The 25,915-nt window shown below is 44.0% G+C and overlaps 1 protein-coding gene across 1 annotated transcript in view; it reads right to left on the reverse strand.

Moving 5' to 3' along the window:
* Positions 1 to 5,635: 5,635 nt before the first annotated feature.
* Positions 5,636 to 25,915, reverse strand: part of MAP3K13 (mitogen-activated protein kinase kinase kinase 13) — a 43,479-nt gene continuing 23,199 nt past the window's right edge. The window contains exons 7-13 of the mRNA XM_052642940.1: positions 18,689 to 18,798; positions 17,243 to 17,359; positions 16,327 to 16,464; positions 12,336 to 13,122; positions 9,566 to 9,636; positions 7,149 to 7,446; positions 5,636 to 5,737 (exon numbers count right to left, since the gene is read on the reverse strand). Of these exons, the coding sequence (XP_052498900.1) occupies positions 5,636 to 5,737; positions 7,149 to 7,446; positions 9,566 to 9,636; positions 12,336 to 13,122; positions 16,327 to 16,464; positions 17,243 to 17,359; positions 18,689 to 18,798 (1,623 nt within the window). The remainder of the gene's footprint in view (positions 5,738 to 7,148; positions 7,447 to 9,565; positions 9,637 to 12,335; positions 13,123 to 16,326; positions 16,465 to 17,242; positions 17,360 to 18,688; positions 18,799 to 25,915) is intronic.

A 25,915-nucleotide genomic window follows, 5' to 3' on the forward strand; every position in this document is an offset into this window, starting at 1 on the left:
TGATAGTCGCTCTTGTTCCCATCACTGTATAGTTGGTCGATACAAAGAGGGAGAGCCGGCATCAGAACCTGCACAAGGAGCAGGAGAACTGAGAGAGGCCACAGAGGTCGCAGATGAGGGAGTTCATTTTGAGACCTGACTACCAAAAAGGAAGTTAATCTGCTTCAAACTGAACTCACATTTTATTGCAATCAAGAATCAAAGTGGGTTGTCACACTTCCAGAATCTAGGAAGTGGGCACTCCGAAGGGAGCGAGCTCCTAGTAACACGGTCAGTAAAGGACTCCTTCCTATTAGCCTGCACCTTTTGGTGGGGGTTCCCTCTGACCTGCAACCCCTGGAGGACCCCGTCTGCCTGGTCACCAGGTGACAGCCTAGGGCCAGGAGCCAGCATTCCCCTGAGTGCTGTGAAGTGGCTCTGGAGAGCAGGCCTGGGACTTGGCTGGAAGTCTCCTCACAGTACCTGTTCTGGTGGCTCAGATGGTAAAGAATTTGCCTGCAATGCAGGAGACCTGGGTTCAATCCCTGGGTCGGGAAGATTCCCTGGAGAAGGAAATGACAACCCACTCTAGTATCCTTGCCTGGAAAATTTCACGGACAGTCTATGAGGTCACATGGAGTCGGACACGACTGGATGACTAGTACTCGCTTCCCTTACAGTGGCCTTGCTGTCTGCCAGGGGACTTGGCTCTGTGGGAAATTCTGCCAGTGTGCTCTGGTCACGTGACAGGGAAGCCTTCACCCAACTCCTTTTGGGTAACCCTATTTCTCAGAACAGTGAGCTCCCCTCTTCTGCCACCTGTCCCTGAGAAGTGTTCCAGTTTCTACAAAGGTCCTCCACTTGGCAGTCTAGTCCGTTGCAATTTGAACAGGTGCTGCAGTATTCGCTGTAACATGCAAACAGGCAGACTAATGTGATTTCTTCTGTGCTAGCCTGTATATGTTGGTAACACTGGCGGTGTGAGTATATTAGGGCGTTTTTTCTATGAAATCAGCAATGAAGAAAATTCTTGCTGCCTAGACAGGCACTCAATTCATACTGACAGTACAAGTCGAAAGTCTTAAAAAGGATGCCACATCGTTTTGGTACCTCAGTTTCACAGAATCTAAGGAAGAAGCAAGCAACTAGGACTTCTTAATTAACCCTCTGCTTATAGAAGGCGGTAAGGAACAGGCTCATTTAACACAATGAAATGATGTAAATGAAGAGACATTTTGGAATTCAATTGCAAACATACACCAAAGGGGCAATGGGTGGAGGCATGGAGGAGCCTTTTTCCTGCCTTTCATGCTGCCCTTTGGCCACAGGGTGGGACCTATAAGCAGCATACTGGTACATCCCATCATTCTCCCGTGTGGGCTAACTCAAGATCTCGAACCACCTTAGGAAATTGTGAGGTTAAGGGTGGGACAGCAAATAGATCTCCCCTTGCACACCATTCCAATCAAGTGGTAATTATTGCTCCAAGTGCTGTATTGTGAGAGGTTCGGAGGTTGTGTCCAGGCTCAGCAGGAAAGAATATGGTGATTAACAACACAGTTTGGGATATTGAGCGTGAAGACAGTAGATGGTGGTATGTGGTGGTATTCTGATTTCTGGCTTGGTAGAAAAATGAAACACAATACAGCAAACTCTACTATGAGCAGAGCAGCGCAGGAATTCCTTGGAATTTGTAGAATTCAGTGGCAAGAAGTTCAAGTAGAAACATTTTAAGAAAAGGGGGTGGAGAGTGAGACATATGGGCATGGAAGAAAAAGGTAAATCTTTTGTCAGTAAGGATACATTCACATTGAAAAAAACATCAGTGCTCCACAGTGGGAGAGGGCATTTAAAATTAGGTTGTACCAAGAAAACCCCAAACCATTAAGTCTATTATTACTTGGATAAGAGGCAAATTCAGTACAATCAGGCCCTGAAATGGAACTCCAGTGTACTAATTAAATACAACTAAAAATATCTTTAATTCTAGAAGGATAGATTTGTTGATACCAAAGTTTTTAAATATCTGAACTTCAAGTAGGTCATACCAAAACATCTTACAGCACAGCTAGCTCTTCACCTCCCTGGGAAGGTGCTCCCCACAATCTAGCAAACAGGTCTAAACTTTAGCAGTGGTAAAGTCTATTTTAACTTCAAAGGAGATGCAGGCTTTAGCAGTAGTAAGGTCTATTATAACTTCAAAGGGGATACAGGCTTCTCAGTCCCTCTGCTAAGCAATTTTAAGAGGAATTGTTCAGAGGACAGGATCTAGAAATAGATGCGAATCAAACGCTCATCTGCAACACAAATTAAAACTCATTATCTTGCAGTCAGTCAAAACCAGATGCTAAACGAATGTGGAATTCATCCCAGGGGGGTTAAACTTTTGATCTGCAACGAAGCTTGAAATGATAGTCCTGGGAGTTTCCTTAAAGCGCTGTCGCCCAGTTGTCAGACTGAAGAATTAGCTCTTAAATTCCCTGAGCTCTTCATTCCACACTCTTCAGATGACAGTGGGGCTGTTCTCAAACACACACCAATTCAAAATTGTCCTGGTTACTTCAAAGCAGGCAATGAAGGGTAGCCTGGGATAGAGAAGGCATTTCTCTAAAGACACTGTTCTTCTCTGAAGCCTCTAGTCACTTCTACTAAAGAAAATAAGTAAAATGTTCAATGTGGAACTTTATTCAGCTCTTGACCATACAGTGAATGACCTGAAGATTCAACACTGTCTGCGGCCCTAACACGCTCTTAACAGTCAATCCAGTTAGATATATGGCATTATCATGACAGGCAGTCCAGATGGGAATTCAAAAGGTATCAAAATGATGAGGTATTGTAGTGGATTTTCCAGAAAGATCATCACTGAAAGGGATAAGACACATTGACCTTCATGTTTCTCTTTGGCCACTATAGGTAGGCAAGGCCTGGAAAAGCTGAAGGGTCAGTGTTTTATGTTGGACAGAAAGAGGACACAGAGTTGTAGCCTCTCTGTTCTCAGAAGTAATGAGCCAGAGAGATTCACAGTACAGTGTGGTCTGAAGTCAGAGGATGAAACATATGGGCTTTAAACGGTGCTTTTCCAGCTCTGTGACTGAGAGATTAGGCCTCAGGCTAGAACTTTTCTAATCATCACCTCAGCTAGGCATTTTTTTTTTTTTTTTGTCATGCCATCTATTTCCTTTTTTTATTCTCCTAACTAGGAGGAAAAAAAGTTGGTTTTAAGGGATTTAGCAGGAAGGAGATTACAAACCATGTTGCCAATTCTTGAAACTATCCCACAGGCCCCAGGCAGGTTCCCTGTAGGCCTGTTTCTCTCAGGGCATTAAATAATTCTCTTGTGCTTCTAATGGATCGCATGATTTTATTTCTTAAGAAACTTTAGAAAGTGTACAGCTTTGGAACTTTGTCCACCGCTCAGTCATCTGCCCACCTAGGAGCTTTTGTGATCAAGTCAAAATCACAGCGTTAACCACTGGGCCTCAGGGCAGTACCCGCATCCTCAGATGATTGTTGTTGTACACAGAAAATGAGGGAATACAGCTAAGACGAATACCAGGGAGCTCCCACATGGCAGTTCCATTTTCATTCCTTCATAAAAATCCATAATAACTCATGGTTAGCAATCAACACAACCACTGTGCTACACCGTAAACCACACCTTCTGATCGACAGAAAATGAGAAGGATAATAATTATTATAAAATAAAGTAGCAATGATAATAATGCCATAACTTAATATCTTTCATGTAGTCCAGCTACAGAATTCATACAAAATGGAATAATTTAATGAAACAATACTGCTCTCTGTATAAGTTAAACATTTTCCTTCATCCTACCTAAGAGCTATAAATTATAGACACTAAATTTTAAATCAATGTCTCAACATAAAGTGTAAACAAATGGAGGGATCAAACAAGCAAAAGGAACTGCTCTGAATTCCCTCCTGCTTTTGCTTTTTGGCTGATGCAATCAGTGTCACTTGGAGGAGGGCGATGCTTTTACCTGTACTGGAAATGGTTTAATACCTGTGTGTGTAAGTCTTGCCTGATGTCCAATCCGATGCAGTGTCAAAGCGTTTAAACCATCCTCTCTAGGTCTTGAGCCGAGAAAGGGTGTTTGGCAGTGACTAATCTTGGAGACAGAAACTAGGCCAACATCTGTTTTTATATCAAATTCTAGATTAAAATTTCCTTAAAGCAGATACCTTGGTTTGTTTCTCAGAGCCCATGATTCTGGAGACAGAAAGGATCTCAGGCCTTGGACAACATAAAATCTTTCCAATCTCTGCTTAGCATCAGTTGTTCTTTCTGTGAATTTCCAAATCCAATTATTCAAATTTGCATGGAGCCAAATACATTTTACAAGTAGCATTTAACAGAAAAGCTATTGTGGTGGGGGAAGGGACTGCCTTTTGCAAATTGCCTGTTTTGCCTTTTTTCTGACAGTGGCAGCCACTCACGAAAGCTTCTGGGGTTGGAATGAGTTAATACAAACATAAGGTATGGTCTGGGACTGGACACTGGGCAGACTCATACACCTCCTAGCTGCCTTCAAGGACTGTTCCATTTAAGTTAATAAAACTCTAGAAGACAAACAACCTGGTCCCAGGGAGGGGTGATTCCCATCTTCTCCACGTAGTTAAACTGAGACATTCTGTGCATATCCTTTCACAAATTGCACATTTGCTTTTCCAGCACTGTTGTCTTACCCTTCTCTCTTCCTCAGGCTCTCCCTCCCCTGCCCCTTTCTCCCCTAAAAGACATAGTCAACAGGTAGGAAGGAAGTAGGATACAGGAAAATGGCACTCAAGTCTGAAAAATCAACACACTGGTCAAGGTAACACACTTGCCAAGGTCATGACACTGACAGCAGTAAAAAGTGGAATATTTGTCAAGGACAAGGTTGGACACTACCTGTAAGTCTCACTACCAAATGCTGCTTAAACTTTAAAAATGAGATCAGCTTCCACATACACAGTTTTGAATACATGCCCTCAAAGACCTTGGATACCAGTAGCTGGTCACCCAACTTTTCTAGGTCTTTGCATCTCCCATCTGGACAAGCCGGTTGAATTTAGTGTGGTCTTTTACAAGTTCCCTGGGATTGCTTTTCTTCTGCTGCTCTTTGTTTTCTAAAATGCTCATTATGTCTTGCTTTGGCTCTTCTTCAGTCACTTACAGCCAAAAGAACTGGTCCCCTGTTCAAGTAGCAATAATACCTCCTGGTCCCACAAACTCCCAAGGATGTTGCTCCTAAATTTCACTTTTTTTCCTTTCCTCCTTTTGCTCTTTTTTTTCTGCAAGAAATTATTGTCTTTTTCTCTATCATATATAGTTCACTCTTTACAGTACAAAGTGTTAAAATGTCAAACAAAAATAAATATCAATGTTACAGTAGCTAGAATATTCAATAAAATAGATCCCTGCCATTCTTGATTGAAATGTTCAGTGAGACTTAATTTCATTTGGATATTTTTCTCCAGAGATTTGTGAAGTCTCATGTTCCTGTTATTGCAGCTCATTTCTAGGGGTAAGAAAGATGGGGCAGCTCTCCTCCCAGACAAAAAAGCAGGGGGAGAGTGGGAAGAGTCTGGGGGTAGGGTGAATTTGAAATGCCAGTATAGTCATGAGATCTTCAGGGTGGGTGTTCTTTCATTACCAGGTAGCAGAGCTGTAGTGTTTATTGGTCCTGACTGTGGCATCAGAACATTCCCCATCTGAAGAGTCACAGTCCGATTCTTCAAACTGCATAGGATTCTGCAAAGTCAAGACAACATAAGACCTTAATTCCTTTCTCCAATAACGCAGTAAATGTATTTTGAACACCTCCCATGTGACAGGTCCTGTGCTGGGTTACTGGCTAACATACATGAGACCAGACCCTGTCCTTGTGGGGCTTACGGAGAAAGAAGACTTAGAAAGATGATGATGACAATGATGAAAAAGACAGAGAAAACAGTGTACCACAGTCCCACATATATTGTTCACTACGTTCCAGACACTGCTGTGAGTGCTTTAACATCCATTAATCCATTTAATCCTCTGTGAAATAGAGGCTGTTATCATGCCTGTATATGGGATAAGGGAGCTGACCTACAGAGAGGTTAGGTGGCTCGCCCCCCATCATGCAGTGAGTGAGTGGGGAGGCTAAGGTTGGCATCTGGGCAGTCAGACTCCAGGGTCTACACTTCCAACCATGATGTGACCCATCCTCTGAGAAGGCAGTACTGTATGTTAACTGAAGTGGTACGTGTGTTCTGACAGCACACAGGGGCTGGTGCGGACCTGGGGGAGGGAGGCGGATACCCTCAACTAGGTTGGGAGATAGGGTCAGAAGTGATGCTTGAGTTGCATCTCGGGGTGAAGGGTTCCTGAGCAGTTTTATGTTCGTGCTTCATTTGGGAGAACTACCCCATTTTGGGAAGCTCTATTATCTCTGTAGTGAGTCCCCTACATACGAATGAGTTCTGTTTTCAGAGCACATTTGTAAGTCCAATTTGTTCATTGAGTCCAACCAAGTTAGCTTAAGTACCCAACTAAAACAATCAGCTATACAGTACTGTACTGTAATAGGTTTATAATACTTTTCACACAAATAATACATAAAAAACACACAAATAAACATTTTAAATCTTATAGTACAGTACCCTGCAAAATACAGTAATACCAGCTACATCACTGCCGTTTCTATGCTTGCTTCCAGACATCCTGGGCTTGAAATGTTGATACTGCACTATTGTACTCTATATAGTGCTGTGCAGTAAAATTACACAGAAGCACAACCGCTAGGAGAAGGATGCACACACATGACAACGTACGCCAGACTCAGGAAATGACTGAAGTGACTGGACACGCAAACACGAAAGTTGGCAACTTAAAGGTTCATATATAGGAGGCTTACTATACTTCTACTTACTTCATAGAGGAAGTTATTTTATCCTATATGTGTGTGTATTAGTCACTCAGTTGTGTCTGACTCTTTGCGACCCCATGGACTGTAGCCCACCAGGCTCTTCTGTCCAGGGGATTCTCCAGGCAAGAATACTGGAGTGGGTTGCCAGGCCCTTCTCCATAATTGTAAAGGCCCTAGGGACTTGAGCATGTCCTAACACAAAGATCTGCAGGAAAGGGGACAGTGATGAGAGGAGAAGAGAGGAGAAGACCCCACCTCATAGCCACGTTCCTCCGCACACAGCTTGCCCAGAGACATCTGTGTTTTCACGCGGCGCACAGCACACTCCTTGTCAGAGAGACCATCCGAATGTGAGGATATCTCAATGGGGATCTCTGGCGTCTGGGACAGCAGGTCATCAAGCTTCTCTGCCAGGTGATCTTCGAGTTTATCTGCTAACTCATCAGGGCTGTTTGAGTGGTCACTGGTATTTCCTTCCTCGCCATCAGACACAGAGAAATTCTCAGAGCTAAAGGTGGAATATGACTGGCAGCTGCTGATACAGCGATGGGGCCTAGAACCACAAAGAACCAGAGGAACTTAGTCCTGGGAACGGCTGTTTTTCTTGTCTGTTGGTCGCAGCCTTGGTGGGAGGTGATCTAGTTATCTGCTTGCCCCGGAGGGAGAGCCAAATCCAGAAAGGAGGAAACTATTTAAAGCAACAGAGAGAGAAATCTGCGTTTCCCTTTTCATTTGGTTTTCTGTGCTTATGTGGCTCCACACAACGCTCCAAAGCTGATGGCTACCGCTGGTCTTTGGCGGTGACTGCATTTCTCACCGGGTACAGGGGCCTCAGAAGGCTGAGTGCTGTTACCACCGTGTGGATCGACCCCTAACAGAAATGAGCTTGGAAGCAACGCTGACTCTGTAGCTCTGGGCACTGTCCAGCAGTAGGTGCTCATTCCAGGTAAAGTCAGGGTTTAGCCCTGATGAGACAAAGCTTCTGGGGAGCGGGGAGGGGATTTATAAAACTTCCTCATTTCTCTCCCATTGTTTACAAAGGAGCCTAGTAAATAAGAATGCTGTTAGCTTACATTGTCTTAAAATAACAAAACAAACAATAAAAATGAAGACAGCCTCTCCCTCAGTCATTGCCTGACCTTCCTGTATTTCTTAGTACAAAGTGATGCCGATGGCCTGTGATCTGAGGTTGGCTGATGACCAGGCCAGGTGATGGGCTGGAGTGATAGCATCAAGAGTCCAGATGGAGGAAGCCCAGGTGGGAAAGGGAAGTTAAGGTAGGACTCACACAGCTTCCCAAGGCTGGTAACCCAGAAGGGAGACAAGGGGAAGAATGTTATAATTAAAAATGCAAAACCATCAGGTTTAAAACAAAATTTGTATCGTAGCAAGAAAGAAAGGTGGGAAGCCATCAGGTAGGCTGAGTTAACGGTGCCCATAGGAACAAATGCTGGAAGTAATTGTGACGCCTGTAAAATGGGGTCAGAGGGTGAAAAGACAGGTATCCAGGCTCAGTCTCACTGCAGAGGAGAAAACATAGTGTCCAAGGAAACAAGGTAGCAATGGCAGTGTGGCAGGATTAACTCAGGGGTGAGAACAGACTTCAGTTTTGTGCATGGCATACGGGCCCAGAATACAGTCTACCAAAGTATGGGCAGTCCCTTGGTCTCAGGAAATTCCCGGTTCTGGGCAGGTACACAAACCTTCCTGGGGTATTCTTACAGTCTTCCTCTTCAGGAACAGAATGCCTATCAGCAGAAAAGGCCTCCTGGGAGGAAAACTCCCTTCCATACTTCTACATGACAGCAGCTGTTAATTCTAGGGGTAGGGGTGTGTGGTCCTTCTTTGGTCCTACAAGCAAAGTTCTTATTGCTGGCTAGTCAGGAAGCTGTTTCTAAGGATGGGCTGAAGGAGGATCAACCAATTTAACTCTACTTAACCTGGTAAGGTATAAAATCCAAGGCATGGGAAGTGCTATGGATTGAACTGTATCCTTTCCAAATTTATATGTTGAAGCCTTATCTACAATGTGACTGAATTTGGAGATGGGGTCTTTAGGAGGTGTGTGTATGTGCTCAGCCACTTCATTAAGGTTAAATGAGGTCATACGGGTGGGGCCCTAGTCTGATAGGTCTGTGGCCTTTTAAGAAGATGAGATCTCTTATGCTCTTTCTCTCTCCCCTACCATGTGAGGACATAGCAGGAAGGCTGCTGTCTGCAAGCCAGGAAGAGAGTCTTCACCAGGAATCTTGGACTTCCCAGCTCCAGAGCTGGGAGAAATAAATGTCTTCTGTTTAAGCCACCTAGTCTGTGGTATTTTGTTACAGCAGCCTGAGCAGACTAATACAAGGAGGTACACTAGGAACCAATAAAATTACCCATAAAACAGCACAGCCATTTGTCACAAACTGCCCACTATATTCTCAATTATAACCTTGAGTCATATTTCTTTTCCCCATCTTTCAGTTCTTATCTAGTGAATTTGGATAAACTAGGATCTGCAGTGCATAGCCAGCTACCAAAATGGCCAACAGGAAAGCATGAACACAGTGGGTTCAAACTTCCCTATAAAGGGCTGTTAGAAAGTGGCCTGTGATGGAACTGAAGGTGTGGCAAACTCAGGATTCTCCCTGCCTACACTGAAAGCAATCACATAGGGTTATTGGTTTTACCTCTGTCTTCGTGGAAATTCAACTTCACTATCTACTTCCCCTTCTTCCTCTTCAGAGGAGTCATCTCCACTCTGAGAAGAACAAGGAGAAAAGAGTCTTATTTCTCTTTCTTACATTCACACACACACACATGTGCACACACATATGCACAGAGACCCTGTAAAAGATTTAATTATCATCAGAGGCACTGAGAGGTAGCCTACTGAGTGTAATTTTTCAAAGCATACCTCTTCATTCATTCATATAGCAACTTTCCCTGGGTGTCCATCTAGGCCTTGCGCTAGATGCTGGAGGACGCACAGAACTGGGTAAGGCTGGGTCATCTTTGGGCTCAGGGAGGTGAAGCCTCCATGAGCATGTCCACAGGTGAGTAATCAGGAGGGGAAACCAGAGACGAAGTCTTAGATTTAGGGGTGGTCTCTTGTAACCACTGTCACTAGTGGTTCTAGGCTCTGACACAGAGACTTCAACAAGAGGCGATCTTTCAGTTCTTCAAAGCCCAACAACTACTTCCCCTCTTTATGCATCAGTCACTTTCTCTCTAGTATTATAGCTATCATGCTTATATCCTCTCTACTGCTAAGACACACATCATTTAAGGTCAGAGCCCATCTTGTTTCGTTGTATTCCTCCTCTACCATTAACACAACACTGCATACAAAGTAGATGCCTAACATACGACTGAATCAGCACTTAGGCATGGGTAAGAGAGTTCTGGCTGGGACATCTGAGGCCCCATCACTGCTTGGGCTCTGCGGTTGATCTGGAAAGGTGTGTAAGTACCTCATCTGAGTACACAGTCCCCTTGAGGGAAGATTCCATTTCCTTTCAAGGGCACAAGAACAGCCCCACTTAAGATCAACCATCATTAACCAAAGCCCCATGATGCACAGGATTACAACAATCCCTTGGGAGGTGAGTAAAGTGGGTCCAAATAACTGTACCAAAAATTGAGCATAATTTGTTACACAATTGCTTCTGTTGTTTATGTTTCAGTTTTTTGGCCACGAGGCATGCGGGATCATAACTCCCCGACCAGGGATAAAACCTGCACCGCCTGTGTTGGAAGGCTAAGTCTTAACCACTGGACCATCAGGGAAGTTGGAAGGATAATTTATTTTTTAAGTCAGTTCTAACAATCTACCACTTTTACCCATTTGTCTTCTGATATGCATTTTGAATAGGAAAGACAGGGATGGAGCTATTCTGCCTGAGGAGACAAGCACTTGCCCCTAAAGCACTCCTGGGAGTGGATCCCAGTAGAGAGATGTTGAGCTGCCCTGTGGGAGCGTAGTTCTAGGGAGGCCAAATGTGTGAGGGGTGTGTTGCGTGGCCTGCAGACCCACAGATGCCTCAAAATGGCACCAGGATAGTTCAAAGATACATGTTACTTGGGAGTGGACTGGGGAGTGGGCTGATGGGTTTCTTCTGGGGGTGATGAAAAGATTCTAAAATCAGTTGTGCTGATAGCTACACAACTCTGAACAGAAAGAACTGAGCTGTACACTTTAAACAAGAGAACTGTATGGTAAGTGAATTATATCTCAATAAAGATGCGACCAAAACATATGTTACTAGCCACAGGGGCCAGAGCCGCAGAGAATGAATCAGCCCAAATCCACTGCACTAGCTGAGACACGATGGATCCCCAGGAGTGCTCAGTAAGCAGCGGCACTGTATGTGGAGGAGGAGGCACAGCTCTGAGCCAGCGGCCCTCAGCTCCAGCGTCTCTCCTAGGAAATGTCTAGTTGACTAAAACACGCTCATTTGCGTTTCAGACACTTTCCTTTCTTCAGTGGAATTCCCGATGAGTGAAGATGATGTGAAACGGTGGTTAGAACTGAGTGGGTGTTTTCTGTGTGCTAAACACTTTTCATATATAGTGTTATTTTTAACTCATTAGCAAGATGAGCTCATATTTTTGGAATGTTGCTGTATGCCAGGTTCTATTCTAAATTCTTTATGATTAACTCATTTAAACTTCACATCAATCAGTGAGGCAGGGTCCACTATTAGCCCCATTTTATAGATTAGAAACTGATGCTCAGAAAGGTACTAAGTAGAAGAGCCTGGCTTTGAACTCAGGTCTGTCTGACTACCAAGCTTGTGCTCTTACATAAGGTCGGAGAGTTAGCCAGACTCCCAGCTAATAAACCACAGGCAGCCAGTGGGTGAGGAGGAGAGGAATAGGTTTTGGTGACTGAGAACTGGCTGGGTCTTGATGGTTAATAATGAAGGTGACGTTTTTCTAAAATATACTGGGAAGAAAGTGAGTTCCATGGGGGATTAACAAGTGTTATTTTTAAAAGGCAGTATGGTCAAATAGGTGAGGGAAAAGCTGGCTTAAAGGAGCTTACTGCACGATTTCTCAAAGCCAAGGATTTGTTAAACGTGTACTTAGGAATCTCCGAGAGGGAATGTTTCCAAAATGTGTTTTATAATGGGGTCCTTCCTTCTTGCAACATCCTTAGGACTAGGCTAGGATATGGATTCCAACCTCTTTTGATTACGTAGCCCTAACATACAGCTATGTCCTACTTATGAATTATATATGCTTGAATCAGTGCCCTGATTCAGGAGTTGTATTCTTTAGTCTATCACCTAAGCAGTGTGGAAAGTATTAAAAGCAAAAATACTGCTATTTGTGCTTTTGTTATCTCATCCTTTTACAAAATGCATACTTTCTCTATATATTCTATAACGCACAGCATATGATAGGTTCGACATTCCTCAAAGGCAGTGACACACTGCTGTTGTCTTCACACCTTACCTTCTGGAGTGGCCTTGTTTTGCGAGGTAGCACTGGGGGAGTGACGTGATGAGAGGCGCCAAGGGATGACGCAGACCGACAACCGCTGAATTCATTTTCTTCCATTTTCTCAGAACCCTGGGCATTTTCCAAGAGGGGATTGTGTGCTGGTGGCTTGAAAACGTTGGGGCTCCTCCCCACCTGCTTGGCCGAGGGGACGTCTAGGGAGCCATGCTGTTCTGGCCTGCACTGGAGGCAGGGGTCATAGGGGTCAGCCTGACAACAGCCCCAGGGGCCAGCCTGGCCCTTGTCAGGCTCAGAACTTCTCCAACAATCTGCCGCCATGGCCGTGGAGATGAGGTCAGGGCTAGAGCCAGGCATCTGTCTTTGAGAGTGGTTGCTGAGTGGGCTCCGCAGGGCTGCTGCAGGACCAAAGTACCTCAGGTTGTTGGCGCAGGTGGCAATGTCCTGTCCGTGCATATTGAGTCTGGGATGGTGACTCTGCGACACGGCAGGTGGGGGTTGCTGGTATTGCTGCTGCAGAGGATTATGGTGCTGGGGAGATGGGTACTGGGGTTCAGCTTGGTAGAGGGAAGTGGGATGGGGTGAATCCTCTTGGGCGGGCTGGTTTTTCAAGATGGCCGCAAAGTCACTGTGGCTGCCTCGGCTGTTCCCACGTCGGTGGCGTGGTTTGCTTCGATATCGGCTCTTGCTGCTGGAGGAGGACAGTTTGGGACTTCCGGATAAAGGGGATGCCATGGGAGCCACTTCCACACTGGGGATGCCTTCAGATCTCAACAGATCTGGCCTGCAAGGAAAGAACAGGTTTGGTTTTAAACATATGAAAACTCATTCAAGTTTGAGGAAATGTATCCCAGGTCTGGTGGTTGCCAGAGGTGGGGTGATGGGACTAGGGGGTGGGCAATATGGGTGAAGGGGATCAAAAAGTACCAGCTTCCAATTATGATACAAATAAGTCATGGGATGTAACAGCGTGGTAACTGGAGTTAACAATACTCTATTGTGTATTTGAAAGTTGCTAAGAGAGTAAATGGGGCTTCCCAGGTGGTGCTAGTGGTAAAGAACCTGCTTGCCATGCACGAGATGTGGGTTTGATTCCTGGGTAGGGAAAATGCCCTGGAGGAAGGCATGGCAACCCACTGCAGTATTCTTGCCTGAAGAATCCCATGGACAGAGGATCTACTGATGGGCTACAGTCCACAGGGTTACAAAGAATTGGATACAACTGAAGCAATTTAGCATGCATGCATGCATGCACAGGAGAGTAAATCTTAAAAGTTCTCATCACAAGAAAAAAATTTGTAACTAAGTATGGTGACAGATGTTAACTGAACTTATTGTGGTGATCACTTTGCAATATACACATATGTTGAATCATTATACCATACACCTGAAATTAATATAATGGTATTTCACCCAGAACAGCTGAAGAGAGGTAGGAAAGCAGAAGCCCCTGCCACCCCCAACAAGGCGCTGGCTCCTCATTCTCTCTCCCCTCACAGTGGTCTCAAAGACACTTCTATTCAGGCCCCAGGGGGTTCCAGACCTTGCATGGAAACTGCAGGTGCAGTCCTGCCTTCATCCTATGTGATGAGGAACCCAAAATCCCGACCATATTGGCTTCTGGTCTCACAGCTCATTACTGGTAGAATCTAGGTGAACAGTCTCTCTTAATTGCCAGTCTGGCTTGTTGGACAGTCAGAGTACAGCCTGAAGGTATGTACAGATCACCTGGGAGCTTGTTAAAATGACTGCACAGGTCTGGGATGCAGATCTCAGAGCCTGACTTTCTAACATGCTTTCAGATGATCTCAACTGAGGACCACATTCTGAAAATCCAGGCCTCATAGCAAATCAGTAGGCATCAGGCAGCAGGAGATGGTTTTTTTCTTCTTTTCCAGGAGAATTTCAGTTAAAGACTTGTCTTAGTATAGAAGTTCCAGGTATCACTGGTACATGATGAAGTGGATAGGGTACTGTGGGATTATCAACATCTTCCTGTCTCAGATTCACAGCACTGTGGTCAGTTGGCCAACCTGTGCCACAGACAGCATCTGGGGAGGTCCTGGGGCTCTCTACTGAGGAAAGAGAGCCCTCCAAGGCCCAGTGAGGGCATCTATCAATATTAACGCAGTTAACTGGCTATGGCAGGGTCTAAAAGAGAACTTAGGTGAAAGTGTCCTAAGATAGGTGAAGGCTGCTCAACCTGGCAGTGCAAAATCACAGAATAACACTGATAAAAGCACACCCAAGTTTACAAAGCACTTCACAATAGACAAAACACCACCTTCCTACTATTACAATACCCATTTTACAGATGAGAGCACTGAGGGATCAGAGAGGTTAGCTGGATTGTGTCCATCACAAAGCTAGGAAATGGCAGAACTCACAGCCTGAAGCTAAGTCTTTGGACACCAAGGAACAGTTCTCCCCCATTCCAAGCTTCTCCATGTTATAAGGCATTTATACTGTCTTATTAGACTATACTCAATTGTGATGGGCTTGGTGGATCCATCATGGTTCATCTTTTTCTGTCCCTGACTAAACACAAAACTGAGGCTGAAAAATAGTGGATGGTTTCTCCTCTCTGATCGCCTCAGAGGGCACTGGCCAGCTGACTTGATAATCACTGGACTGTCCAAATAATCTGAAACATAAATCCTTCAAAAGGCAATCAATAGAACTCTCTGCAGCTCTAGTACCCACTCTGAGTTGCCTTTCCAGACAAGATCAGCTCATCGACTAAGCATCTACTGGTGCTGTCAAACTTTCAAACATGTTTCTCACAGGTGAAATAAAAGTAAACACGAGCTCATACTGTGAAAAATGAAACAGTACTATTTTCTCCCAAAGTACTTGGTGTTTTAGCTGTTGGCAGACTGCAGAGAGGAGCCAGAGGTGAAGGCTGTCCCTAGTTCATATACCAAAAGAATGGAGGTGGTGGGATTCCTGGAGGGGTTTGCCAGGTGCCAACTGAAAACAATTTCTCTAGAGCTTGACCAGAAGATGGTGAAGCGTGGTAAGTAAAAGCAAAGCTGGGATTAATCCATGCAGTTATCCCTCAGTCGTTTAGACTTATATTAGTCAGGCTATGCTGGGATGGTCACTGTTCTGAAAGTCTTAAAATACATGCTTGGTTTGCATTTTCTCACTACCTTTATTCTTACTGCATTTATCCCAATCTCACTGATAGGTTTACGCCCAGATTAAGGTACATTTCTTTCTTTTGCATTAATTTAGGATTGGGTCAACACTCCATTCATTGGGAAGAATTCCTCTAGCAGAGAGTTTGATTGAAAAACCTGACTAGAAGAGCATTCTAACATTAAACTAGCAAGGAAAATGTGTTGTAATTAGGGGAAAGGGCATCTTTAAAAATTTTTTTTAACTTTTTTTTTTTTTTTTGAGCAACTGTGGTTTCCTAGGTGATTTCACATGCCGTTTTATTTAAACCTCACTAAAGTTCCACACAGGAGTGGGATGAGGGGAACTAGATGATTAGATACAGGTAATTATCAAAGTGCCTGCTTTTGTTTTGGTGGTGGATTTACAGGCACTTATTATATTATTAAAAAGAACTAACTAAATGAGTAAATAAAAGTGGGACATACATAGACCCATGATGCATATTATAGAGAACTCAATTCTGTTCACTAGGGGGTCAAGAAAAGAAAAAGAAAGTACACCATTTCACCCATGGCATTGACAGAGATCAACTGACATATTCCAAATCACACAGCTTCTAATAGGATTTGAATCCAGGCCTGTCCGGCCCCCACTTCATTTCTCTTCACTGTTCTATGCTAAGATAATAAATATTGATGCCTTAGACAGTAATAACTGTACTCCCAGAGTCCAGGACACACTCTCTCCCACTTCCCTACTCTGTATCCAGAGGCAGTACCATGTGGCCACACTCACCATCATCTGATAATGTATTGTAGGGGCATATTTCCCCACTTATCTGAGTAGTGTCAGTATAGATGCTCACCGCTTGGCCTGCATCCCAGGTCTGTGAGGCAGGCCTTTCCTCTTCATGAGCTTCTCCATGGCATTGGGGTGGATTATTGGACGGACAGGATGTCGTTTGTAGGTTCCAGGATACTTCTTCTCCACGGCCTGCTCACGTCTGAAGAATGAAAGAAAAGGCCACGTCTCAGTCTTGCCTGGAGGATCCTATGGACAGAGAAGCCTGGCAGGCTACAGTCCATGGGGTCACAAGAGTTGGACACGACTTGGTGACTAAACCACCTGTCACCCCAGACAGAAAGGTGGACAGAATGTTTTCACAGATTTACTCTACCCACAGAGTCTGGCCACACTTAACAGATATAGGCTATCTGAATAACAAGGCTGCTCTTCAGGTTAAAAAGGAAGAAAAAACAAAACTAAATTCAAACTAACCTGACTTCATTTTTTTTCCTTCAGCTTGCAGATGGGACTTGGAGGCCAATCTTCCCTTCCCCTGACATGCCTCGTGAGATACCAAGCAAAGGTTGAAGTCCTACTTGTTTTCAGGAGCAGCTATTAGTCAGGACCCCAGAGTTTCTTGCCATTCTCAGGAAAACACTGAACTGCTTGCAGCAGTTGCTTTGCTTCCCTAGGGGGCGGTAAGCTCCCACTCATCCACACCAAGCTCCTCCTGAAATGAAGACCCTCCTTCCCTGAGCCACTAGGCAGGTTGAAACTGCAAAGTGCATGGCCCCCTAGAACCAGCTCTGTGGCGAGTCCACTCAAATGTGAGCCCCACCAGGGCAGGGACCTGTGCCTGGAACATCCCCCAAGCAATGTTGGGTGGATGAATAAAACAGCCACCAGTTTTGAGCAGCAGTAACCTGGACGACTGTTACATCTTGGCCGACTGATACACCCAAATCAATCAGGACAAACAGTGGCCGGGTACGTACTTGATGAGCTCCTTCTCCCGCATCTCTAGCTGCAGCATGATGGCACTCAGTTCCATGTACAAATTATTAGCCCGCTCAAGTTTCCGCTCGTAGTGCTCACGAATATCCAAAGCATGCCTATCAAAGAAGACACAGGAGCAGCGAAGCTGATGAATGTGGGGGAGAGCCAGGGTCAGCTCCAGTGAAATAAGAACAGGACGATTTCTCAAAAGCACTTGCCCAAGGGCCCTCTAAATTTAAGGCTCGCTTGTCTGATGTAGTGACTCAGACAACGTGGAGTGGGAGATGAGAAGTCCAAGTTTTCCACTTTGTTGATTGTTAAGGGCCATATCCACTCATACAGAATAGCCAGGAGGTAAAATCTGAGTGCAATTTATGTATAATTTATAGCCTTTGTCCATACACTATTTGGCAATATCTTAATAAGAATATGCTACATGTTAAGGGAAATACACAGTTAAAGCTAACACGATAATCCCTCATTTATACTTATCCATGGTATAGATCTTGTTTGGGCTCCAAAATCACTGCAGATGATGACTGCAGCCATGAAATTAAAAGACGCTTAACTCCTTGGAAGGAAAGTTATGACCAACCTAGATAGCATATTCAAAAGCAGAGACATTACTTTGCCAACAAACGTCCGTCTAGTCAAGGCTATGGTTTTTCCAGTGGTCATGTATGGATGTGAGAGTTGGACTATGAAGAAAGCTGAGCGCCGAAGAATTGATGCTTCTGAACTGTGTTGTTGGAGAAGACTCTTGAGAGTCCCTTGGACTGCAAGGAGATCCAACCAGTCCATCTTAAAGGAGATCAGTCCTGGGTGTTCATTGGAAGGACTGATGCTGAAGCTGAAACTACAATCCACCTCATGTGAAGAGTTGACTCATTGGAAAAGACTCTGATGCTGGGAGGGATTGGGGGCAGGAGGAGAAGGGAACGACAGAGGATGAGATGGCTGGATGGCATCACCGACTTGATGGATGTGAGTCTGAGTGAACTCCGGGAGTTGGTGATGGACAGGGAGGCCTGGTGTGCTGTGATTCATGGGGTTGCAAAGAGTCGGACACAACTGAGTGACTGAACTGAACTGAATCTAGTGGTTATCTGTGTTCTATCCCTTAATAGATAATAAGCATCTTCGGGTCAGGGACTACCTCTTATAAATTTCTGATCTTTCATGTTACCTAGGGCAGCAACTGAATAAACAAATAGCATTGCTCCAGGGATCTTTGTTGCAGAGATACGACAAAGGAAGATAAAGGTGCAGACAGTAAGAAAGTGATACAAAGGAGGATTGACTTCCAGGGCAACTTTTGAAGAAAAAAACAATAACCAGCAGAGGTGACAGGTGTGTAGAAGATGAAATGATTCACAGAAAGGGTTCCTATTAAATATCTGAAGACCTGGGAATAAGAAGAAGCGAAGTAGGAGAGGTCGGCTGACCTGAGCTCTTCTCTGCGCCTTCGAATAAGTTCTTCATCTAATCGGTGGATACAGGTTCCTTCACTCTTAATCTTCTCAAAGTGCTTTTTCACTTCTTCTCTCCATTCAGCCTAGGTGAGGACAAATTAGGTTTTGTTAACTCCAGGAGTTTTAATCCTTGATATAACCATAGGACCCTGTACAAGACTTTCCCCCACCCACCCCATATGATTATACTGAAGAGCGTTATAGAATAGATGTTCAGTAGTAAAATATCTCACATTAATGCATCTGCACACCCTACCCAACTCTTCACCCCATTTTCTGTGTTTACTCTAATACTTGTAGTCTTGACCCCAAGAAACATTACAGCTGGCATGCTAGCCATCATCTCTAGAATAAAGCAGCTCAGTTTTAAGTCAAGATTCTGGTGGAGAGAGCCTGGCTAGAAAGAACAGCTCTGATAACCATATGGTACAAGCATGTGTCAGTCAGAATATGACCATTTTTACACTGGACCAGAATTCCTCCTGGGCTTTGTTTACAAAAATATCTTGAGAAAATATTTAGTATAGAAGATCCAAGAGGCATGAACAACAGGAGAAGGGGATAAAAATATGGGGACTTATACAGGAATCTGTGGGCTTCTCAGGTGGCGCTAGTGGTAAAGAACCTGCCTGCTAATGTAGGAGATGTTAAGAGATGTGGGTTCGATCCCTTGGTTGGGAAAATCTCCTGGAGGAGGGCATGGCAACTCACTCCAGTATTCTTGCCTGGAGAATCCCACGGACAGAGGAGTCTGGAGGGCTACAGTCCATGGGGCTGCAAATAATTGGACACGACTTAAGTGACTGAGCATGCACGCAGGCATCTAGGAATTTGGGAGTGAGAAAAAGAGGGAAGGAGGAGGAGGAGAAAGAGCATGGTCAAAGAATTTAGTACTCTGGAAACAAATTTAGGAGAGGGATGGGTATCTAATATGTGATTTTAGTTGTTCAAAACATAAGCCTCTTCCAATTTCCTAAATCTTTAGTAAAGCCTCTAACATTCACCTTGACTTTGGATGAGTATGTTTATTTGGTTTCGCTTTTTTAAAAAAAAATTAAGAAAGGTATTGAACTGCATCTTTGGGTCAATGACAGGACAAAGATAAAGGAACCACCAAAAGATGGCAGGGATGGGGGTCTAAAAAGCAGAGCCAAAGTGTCCATGTAATTATAAATCTCCCAGAAGTTCACAAAAGTATTAAAAAGGACACTGGACTTTTCCATAAGGCATGGTGTTTCAGACTAATTTCATCTAAATTGTAGGAGGCAGGAAAATCTCTGCAGAAATACAGTCTATAGACCCTTTCTAGAAAAACAGCTAAAGGAGAACCTTCCTCATTATGTATGCACTACTATCCCGAGAAGCTAATGAGATAATCTAAAATAATTTCCAGTGAGAGCTAAATATGTAACGAAATGTTTCTAACTGCATTGTCTTCCACAGCTCTTCTATCCTTTTAAGATTCATAAAATTGATCTCTCTAGACCCTGGAAGAAGTTATACTTAAGTAACTGTGAAATTAGAGAAGCTTTCTCCCCAGATTTGCTGTTTCTCATTTATTTTTATAGAAGAAATTATATTACAATGATTTAGAAAGTGTTCATTCTGCTTATCTGTTTATAATATGTTAGATCTTCACATATATATATATATATATACACACACACACATATTGACTGACCATTGGGAAGCGATTTCTGTCAGTTGATTTTCTGGCATCAAATCTGCCAAGCAATGTCATCAAAAAGCCAAGATCTAGAATGTGCTGCCCATTGTTTGGCAGCAGTCTTTGACAATGGTGATGGTGGTGGTTTGGTTGCTAAGTCGGGGCGGTATCCAAGCAGTAAACACAGGTTTGGTTGAGTCCAGGTAATGCTGTTCTCTCAGCCATCAGATTAAAGTCACAAAGAGCAAGAGTATTTGAGTTTTAAGATGCCAAAGACTGATGATCAAGGGTGGCTGGACCTAAAACGGATAAGGGAGGGGGCCAAGGGTGGGTCTTAAAGCATCCTCTTTTGTGAAGATCATGTCAGTGGATCCTGACACTTTAACAGGGACCAAGAATATCTCCCTCTAGTGGTGAGGGATCAGATATCGCAGATCAGATTTTTAAAATTCTAATGGAGAAGGCAATGGCAACCCACTCCAGTACTCTTGCCTGGAAAATCCCATGGACAGAGGAGCCTGGTAGGCTGCAGTCCATGGGGTTGCTAAGAGTCAGACACAACTGAGCGACTTCACTTTCACTTTTCATGCATTGGAGAAGGAAATGGCAACCCACTCCAGTGTTCTTGCCTGGAGAATCCCAGGGACGGCAGAGCCTGGTGGGCTGTCATCTATGGGGTCGCACAGAGTCGGACACGACTGGAGCAACTTAGCAGCAGCAGCAGCAGTGGAAATAAACCTCCCGACATCTGGCTCATGGAATGTGAAACTGAAAAGACAACCCTCTCAAGACTGAAACTTGTTAAAGTAGATTTCCTCAAAAGAAATTCCCTTTGTGGGAAAACACTAAGTACCGATTAATACAATAATGTGTTTTCCTCAAAGGTACTGTGTTACAGGTAGATGTTAATTTTGGAGTTCCATCACATATACTTAGAATCTTTATGTAACAGGAGTTCCAATTTGCACTGAATCTGCAATTTAGAGATGTCTGGCCATATCTAAGAAATGGAGGTGGGCAGGCTGAAGTCAGTTTGCACGGAGATTAAGGAGTCTCTGAGAGAAAACATGAGGCGGGGAGGAGTCCTGTGTGACTCTGATCTATAACAGTCCTCAAAATAGGATGGAGAGGCATTTCCTACTGTTTCACTAAAATACCAACAAAACCTTGGGCCATAGCTAGCACTATTATGTGACCTGTAACAAAATGTAACTCAACAGGGAAAGGACCAGTTCATTGCATAAGCACAATGTGCAAGTTTGGAATTTGGAGAAGCCCACAGCTTTTTAGTTACTGCAAAAAAATAGCAGCTCCTGGTGGGTGACGGCAGTTCCTTAAGGATAAGGCAGCATCCCATAGATGCCAGCTGGGGACTACAGTCTCTCAGCAGAAAACAGTACTAACCAATAAAGTAACACTCAGCAGATGCTAGGTGGAAGATTGCTGTTCTAGCCAGAGTCAGTGGAAAGTACGTGTGTGTTAGTCGCTCAGTCGTGTCTGACTCTTTGTGATCCCATGGACTGTAGCCCACCAGGCTCCTTTGTCGATGGGATTCTCCAGGCAAGAATACTGGAGTGGGTTTCCATGTCTTCCTCCAGAGAATCTTCCCGACCCAGGGGTTGAACCCAGGTCTCCTGCATAGCAGGCAGACTCTTTACAGTCTGAGCCACCAGGGAGGCCACAAGGAAAGGCAGGCAGACATTAATATGAGGCTATCTGAGATCCCTACTCTTCACTGGGGATTCCCCCAAATTACATGTAGAGTGGAGGAGGGAGCAGGGAGTGTTTCACAAGGTACGTAAGTCCAGTAAGCAGGTAAGGGAAAAATACAGTGAAATCAGGGTTATTATCGTGAATGGAATCCTCTTCACAGCCCAGGTAAGGCCTGGGGAAGGCTGTAACATTTAGCACGTTTTTGTCTTCTCAGATATTTAACCAGTTCACTGAAGCCCTTGCACCCATACCTTGCTCCTCCTCTCTCTCATAACAGAGGTGTCAAAATGAAGCTGAATTAAAATATGAATGGATGAATAAGACAGATGATATCCATACAATAGAATACTATTCAGTCATAAAAGGAATGAATTTGTGACACGCTACAACATTAAAGCTCAACATTCAGAAAATGAAGATCATGGCATCTGGTCCCATCACTTCATGGGAAATAGATGGGGAAACAGTGGAAACAGTGTCCAACTTTATTTTTCTGGACTCCAATATCACTGCAGATGGTGACTGCAGCCATGAAATTAAAAGACGCTTAACTCCTTGGAAGGAAAGTTATGAGCAGCCTAGACAGCATATTCAAAAGCAGAGACATTACTTTTCCAACAAAGGTCCATCTAGTCAAGGCTATGGTTTTTCCAGTGGTCATGTATGGATGTGAGAGTTGGACTATGAAGAAAGCTGAGCACCAAAGAATTGATGCTTTTGAACTGTGGTGCTGGAGAAGACTCCTGAGAGTCCCTTGGACTGCAAGGAGATCCAACCAGTCCATTCTAAAGGAGATCAGTCCTGGGTGTTCATTGGAAGGACTGATGCTGAGGCTGAAACTCCAATACTTTGGTTGCCTCATGTGAACAGCTGACTCATTGGAAAAGACCCTGATGCTGGGAGGGATTGGGGGCAGGAGGAAAAGGGGACGACCGAGGATGAGATGGCTGGATGGCATCACCGACTCGATGCACATGAGTCTGGGTGAACTCCGGGAGTTGGTGATGGACAGGGAGGCCTGGCGTGCTGTGATTCACGGGGTTGCAAAGAGTCGGACACGACTGAGCGACTGAAATGAACTGAACAACATAGATGAGCCTTGAAGACATGCTAAATGAAACAAACCAGACAAAGAAAGACAACTATTGTATGATCCTACTTCAATGAAATATCTAGAGTAGGCAAATTCATAGAGAGAGAAAGCAGAATAGAAATTTCTGTGGGGAGTAGAGAATGAGAAATTAGTGCTTAATGAGGTAATGAGAAATTTTGAAAATAGATAATGGTGATAGTTTTATAACCCTTGAATGTGATTTCTGCCACTGAATTGTACATTTAAAAATTGTTAAAATAGCAAATTTTATAATATCTTTTACCATGATTTTTATAAAGTAATGAAAAAAAGAAGCTTAGCTATGAGAAATGAAGAAGCAGGATGTTGAGGGGCTATGCTGCTGCTGCTGCTAAGTCACTTCAGTCGTGTCCAACTCTGGGCAACCCCATAGATGGCCTCCCACCAGGCTCCCCCGTCCCTGGGATTTTCCAGGCAAGAACACTGGAGTGGGTTGCCATTTCCTTCTCCAATGCATGAAAGTGAAAAGTGAAAGTGAAGTCACTCAGTCATGTCTGACTCTTGGCGACCCCATGGACTGCAGCCTACCAGGCTCCTCTGTCCATGGGATCTTCCAGGCAAGAGTACTGGAGTGGGGTGCCATTGCCTTCTCTGTTGAGGGGCTATAAGTAGTAGGAAATCTTAGATTCTGAGTCAGAAAGGTCTTAACTCTTGATTAGTGCATGAGTCCTCCTTACTGCCTCCCCCGGTGAGCACAAGCTTGTTTCTAGGACTTACTTGCTCATGATTAAATTACTCTTAAGGCAGAACAGTCTATCCCTCTAATGAGCTATCTGTCTCTGCAACTCCCAGCCCTGGAGTTTCTGGGTGGTCACAGTGGCACTGGGTAGTCACGAAATTACACTTGCTCCTTGGAAGAAAAACTATGACAAACCTAGGCAGCATATTAAAAAGCAGAGATATCACTTTGCCAACAAAGGTCCATATAGTCAAAGCTATGGTTTTTCCAGTAGTCATGTACGGATGTGAGAGTTGGATCATAAAGGAGGTGGAGCGCCAAAGAATTGATGCCTTCGAACTGTGGAGCTGTGAAGACTCTTGAGAGTCCCTTGGGTAGCAAGGAGGTCAAACCACTCAAGCCTAAAGAAAGTCAAGCCTGAATATTTATTGGAAGGATTGATGCTGCAGCTCCAATACTCTGGCCACCTGATGTGAAGAGTCAACCTATTAGAAAAGACCCTGCTGGGAAAGAAGGCAAAGAAGAGGGTGACAGAGGATGAAATGGTTAGATAGCATCACTGGACATAAATTTGAGCAAACTCTGGGAGACAGTGAAGGACAGGGAAGCCTGGTGCGCTGCAGTCCATGGGGTCACAAAGAGTTGGACACGACTTAGTGACTGAACAGCAGCAACAATGGTGGCACTCAAAACGGTGCAAAGACAGGGTTGTAGAAGAGCTCAGAAGCAGGGCACAAGATGCACCTAGCAGCTGGGATCTGCGACCAGGCTAAAATGTTTTCTAAAGACTTCTATCAAACGTAATTGAACACCAGGAGCAATAATTGTCTGCTTGGAGAAATGGTTTATTGTCCAGGAATGAAGCAATAGCTTTGGCAGAATCTAATATTGTACTGAAATTGGTTGCTTTGTTCATCTGTTCTGTATATGCTGCTTCTTTATACAAGTGCTATTGATGAGAAACAGATGAAGCATGTTCTCTCAGGAAGACATCAGCTGGGTTCTTGGCAGCACCCTTGACTGAGAGTTTGAGGGGAAGGTGGCGACCAGCAGTTAAACAACTATTGGTTGATGACTGCTGTGGAGAGAATTCTGGCAGCAGGCAGGAGGCAAGGCCTCAGGTACAAGAGGGCTATCAATAAGCAAAACTATGTGCTAAAAAACTAGTTCTTGCCCATTGTGGGAGGATAATTTGTCAAAACACAATTAATAGGAGCTCCCTAGTTGCCATTCTTATCCATCTCAGGAGTTCATCAGAAAAAGTACCCAGAACATACAACCTCAAAGAAGGCTTAATCTTTATAGCTTTGCGGGAGATGAATAATAACATCTTGCAATCAAACAGCTCTCTACAGCTTCCAGTGCACTTGCATGTTCATTATCTTATCTGATCCTCACCAAAACTCCACAAGGAAGGGAAAACATGGTCATCTTCACTGTTTAGATGAGTTAGGTGAGGTTTATGGAAGTTTAATGACTTATCCAAGGCCACAGGACAGGGATTTATGCTCAAAATCCGTTACTTTTCCCAGTACCTCCCTCATTAGTTCACAAATACTTTATTATCATTAGCCAGAGATGGTCTGAATTTCAGACTCAAGCAAATCAGCCTGTAAATAACTGAAAAATTCTAGGAACTAGAAGGGTATTTTTAACTATTTATGGAGAGGTAAACTTTTACACTGGGAGAAAAAGGTGGTAGAATTTATGAATATTAAAACACCATGCTGTATGTTTTGTAGTAAAGGCTAACAGATACATTAAATTATATTTTATTTGGAGCTACTAGGTGAAAAGGTAGAGAAAAGGTTCTCTTCGGCCTAATTCTGTCACAGGCTCTCTCTGGGCTTCAACTTTCCTCCTCTTTACTTCAGCTTTTCTAACTTTAGGAAAGCAATACTTTCATGAAGGTTAGCAATAGTTTTAATTCAAATGTAGGTACACTACAGTTTTCATATCTTCTTTTCCTCTTTTTTCTCCAACAATTTCACCAGAACCCACTATGAAGAT

The sequence above is a fragment of the Budorcas taxicolor genome, chromosome 1 (assembly GCF_023091745.1).
Source record: "Budorcas taxicolor isolate Tak-1 chromosome 1, Takin1.1, whole genome shotgun sequence".
Taxonomy (NCBI): Eukaryota; Metazoa; Chordata; class Mammalia; order Artiodactyla; family Bovidae; genus Budorcas; species Budorcas taxicolor.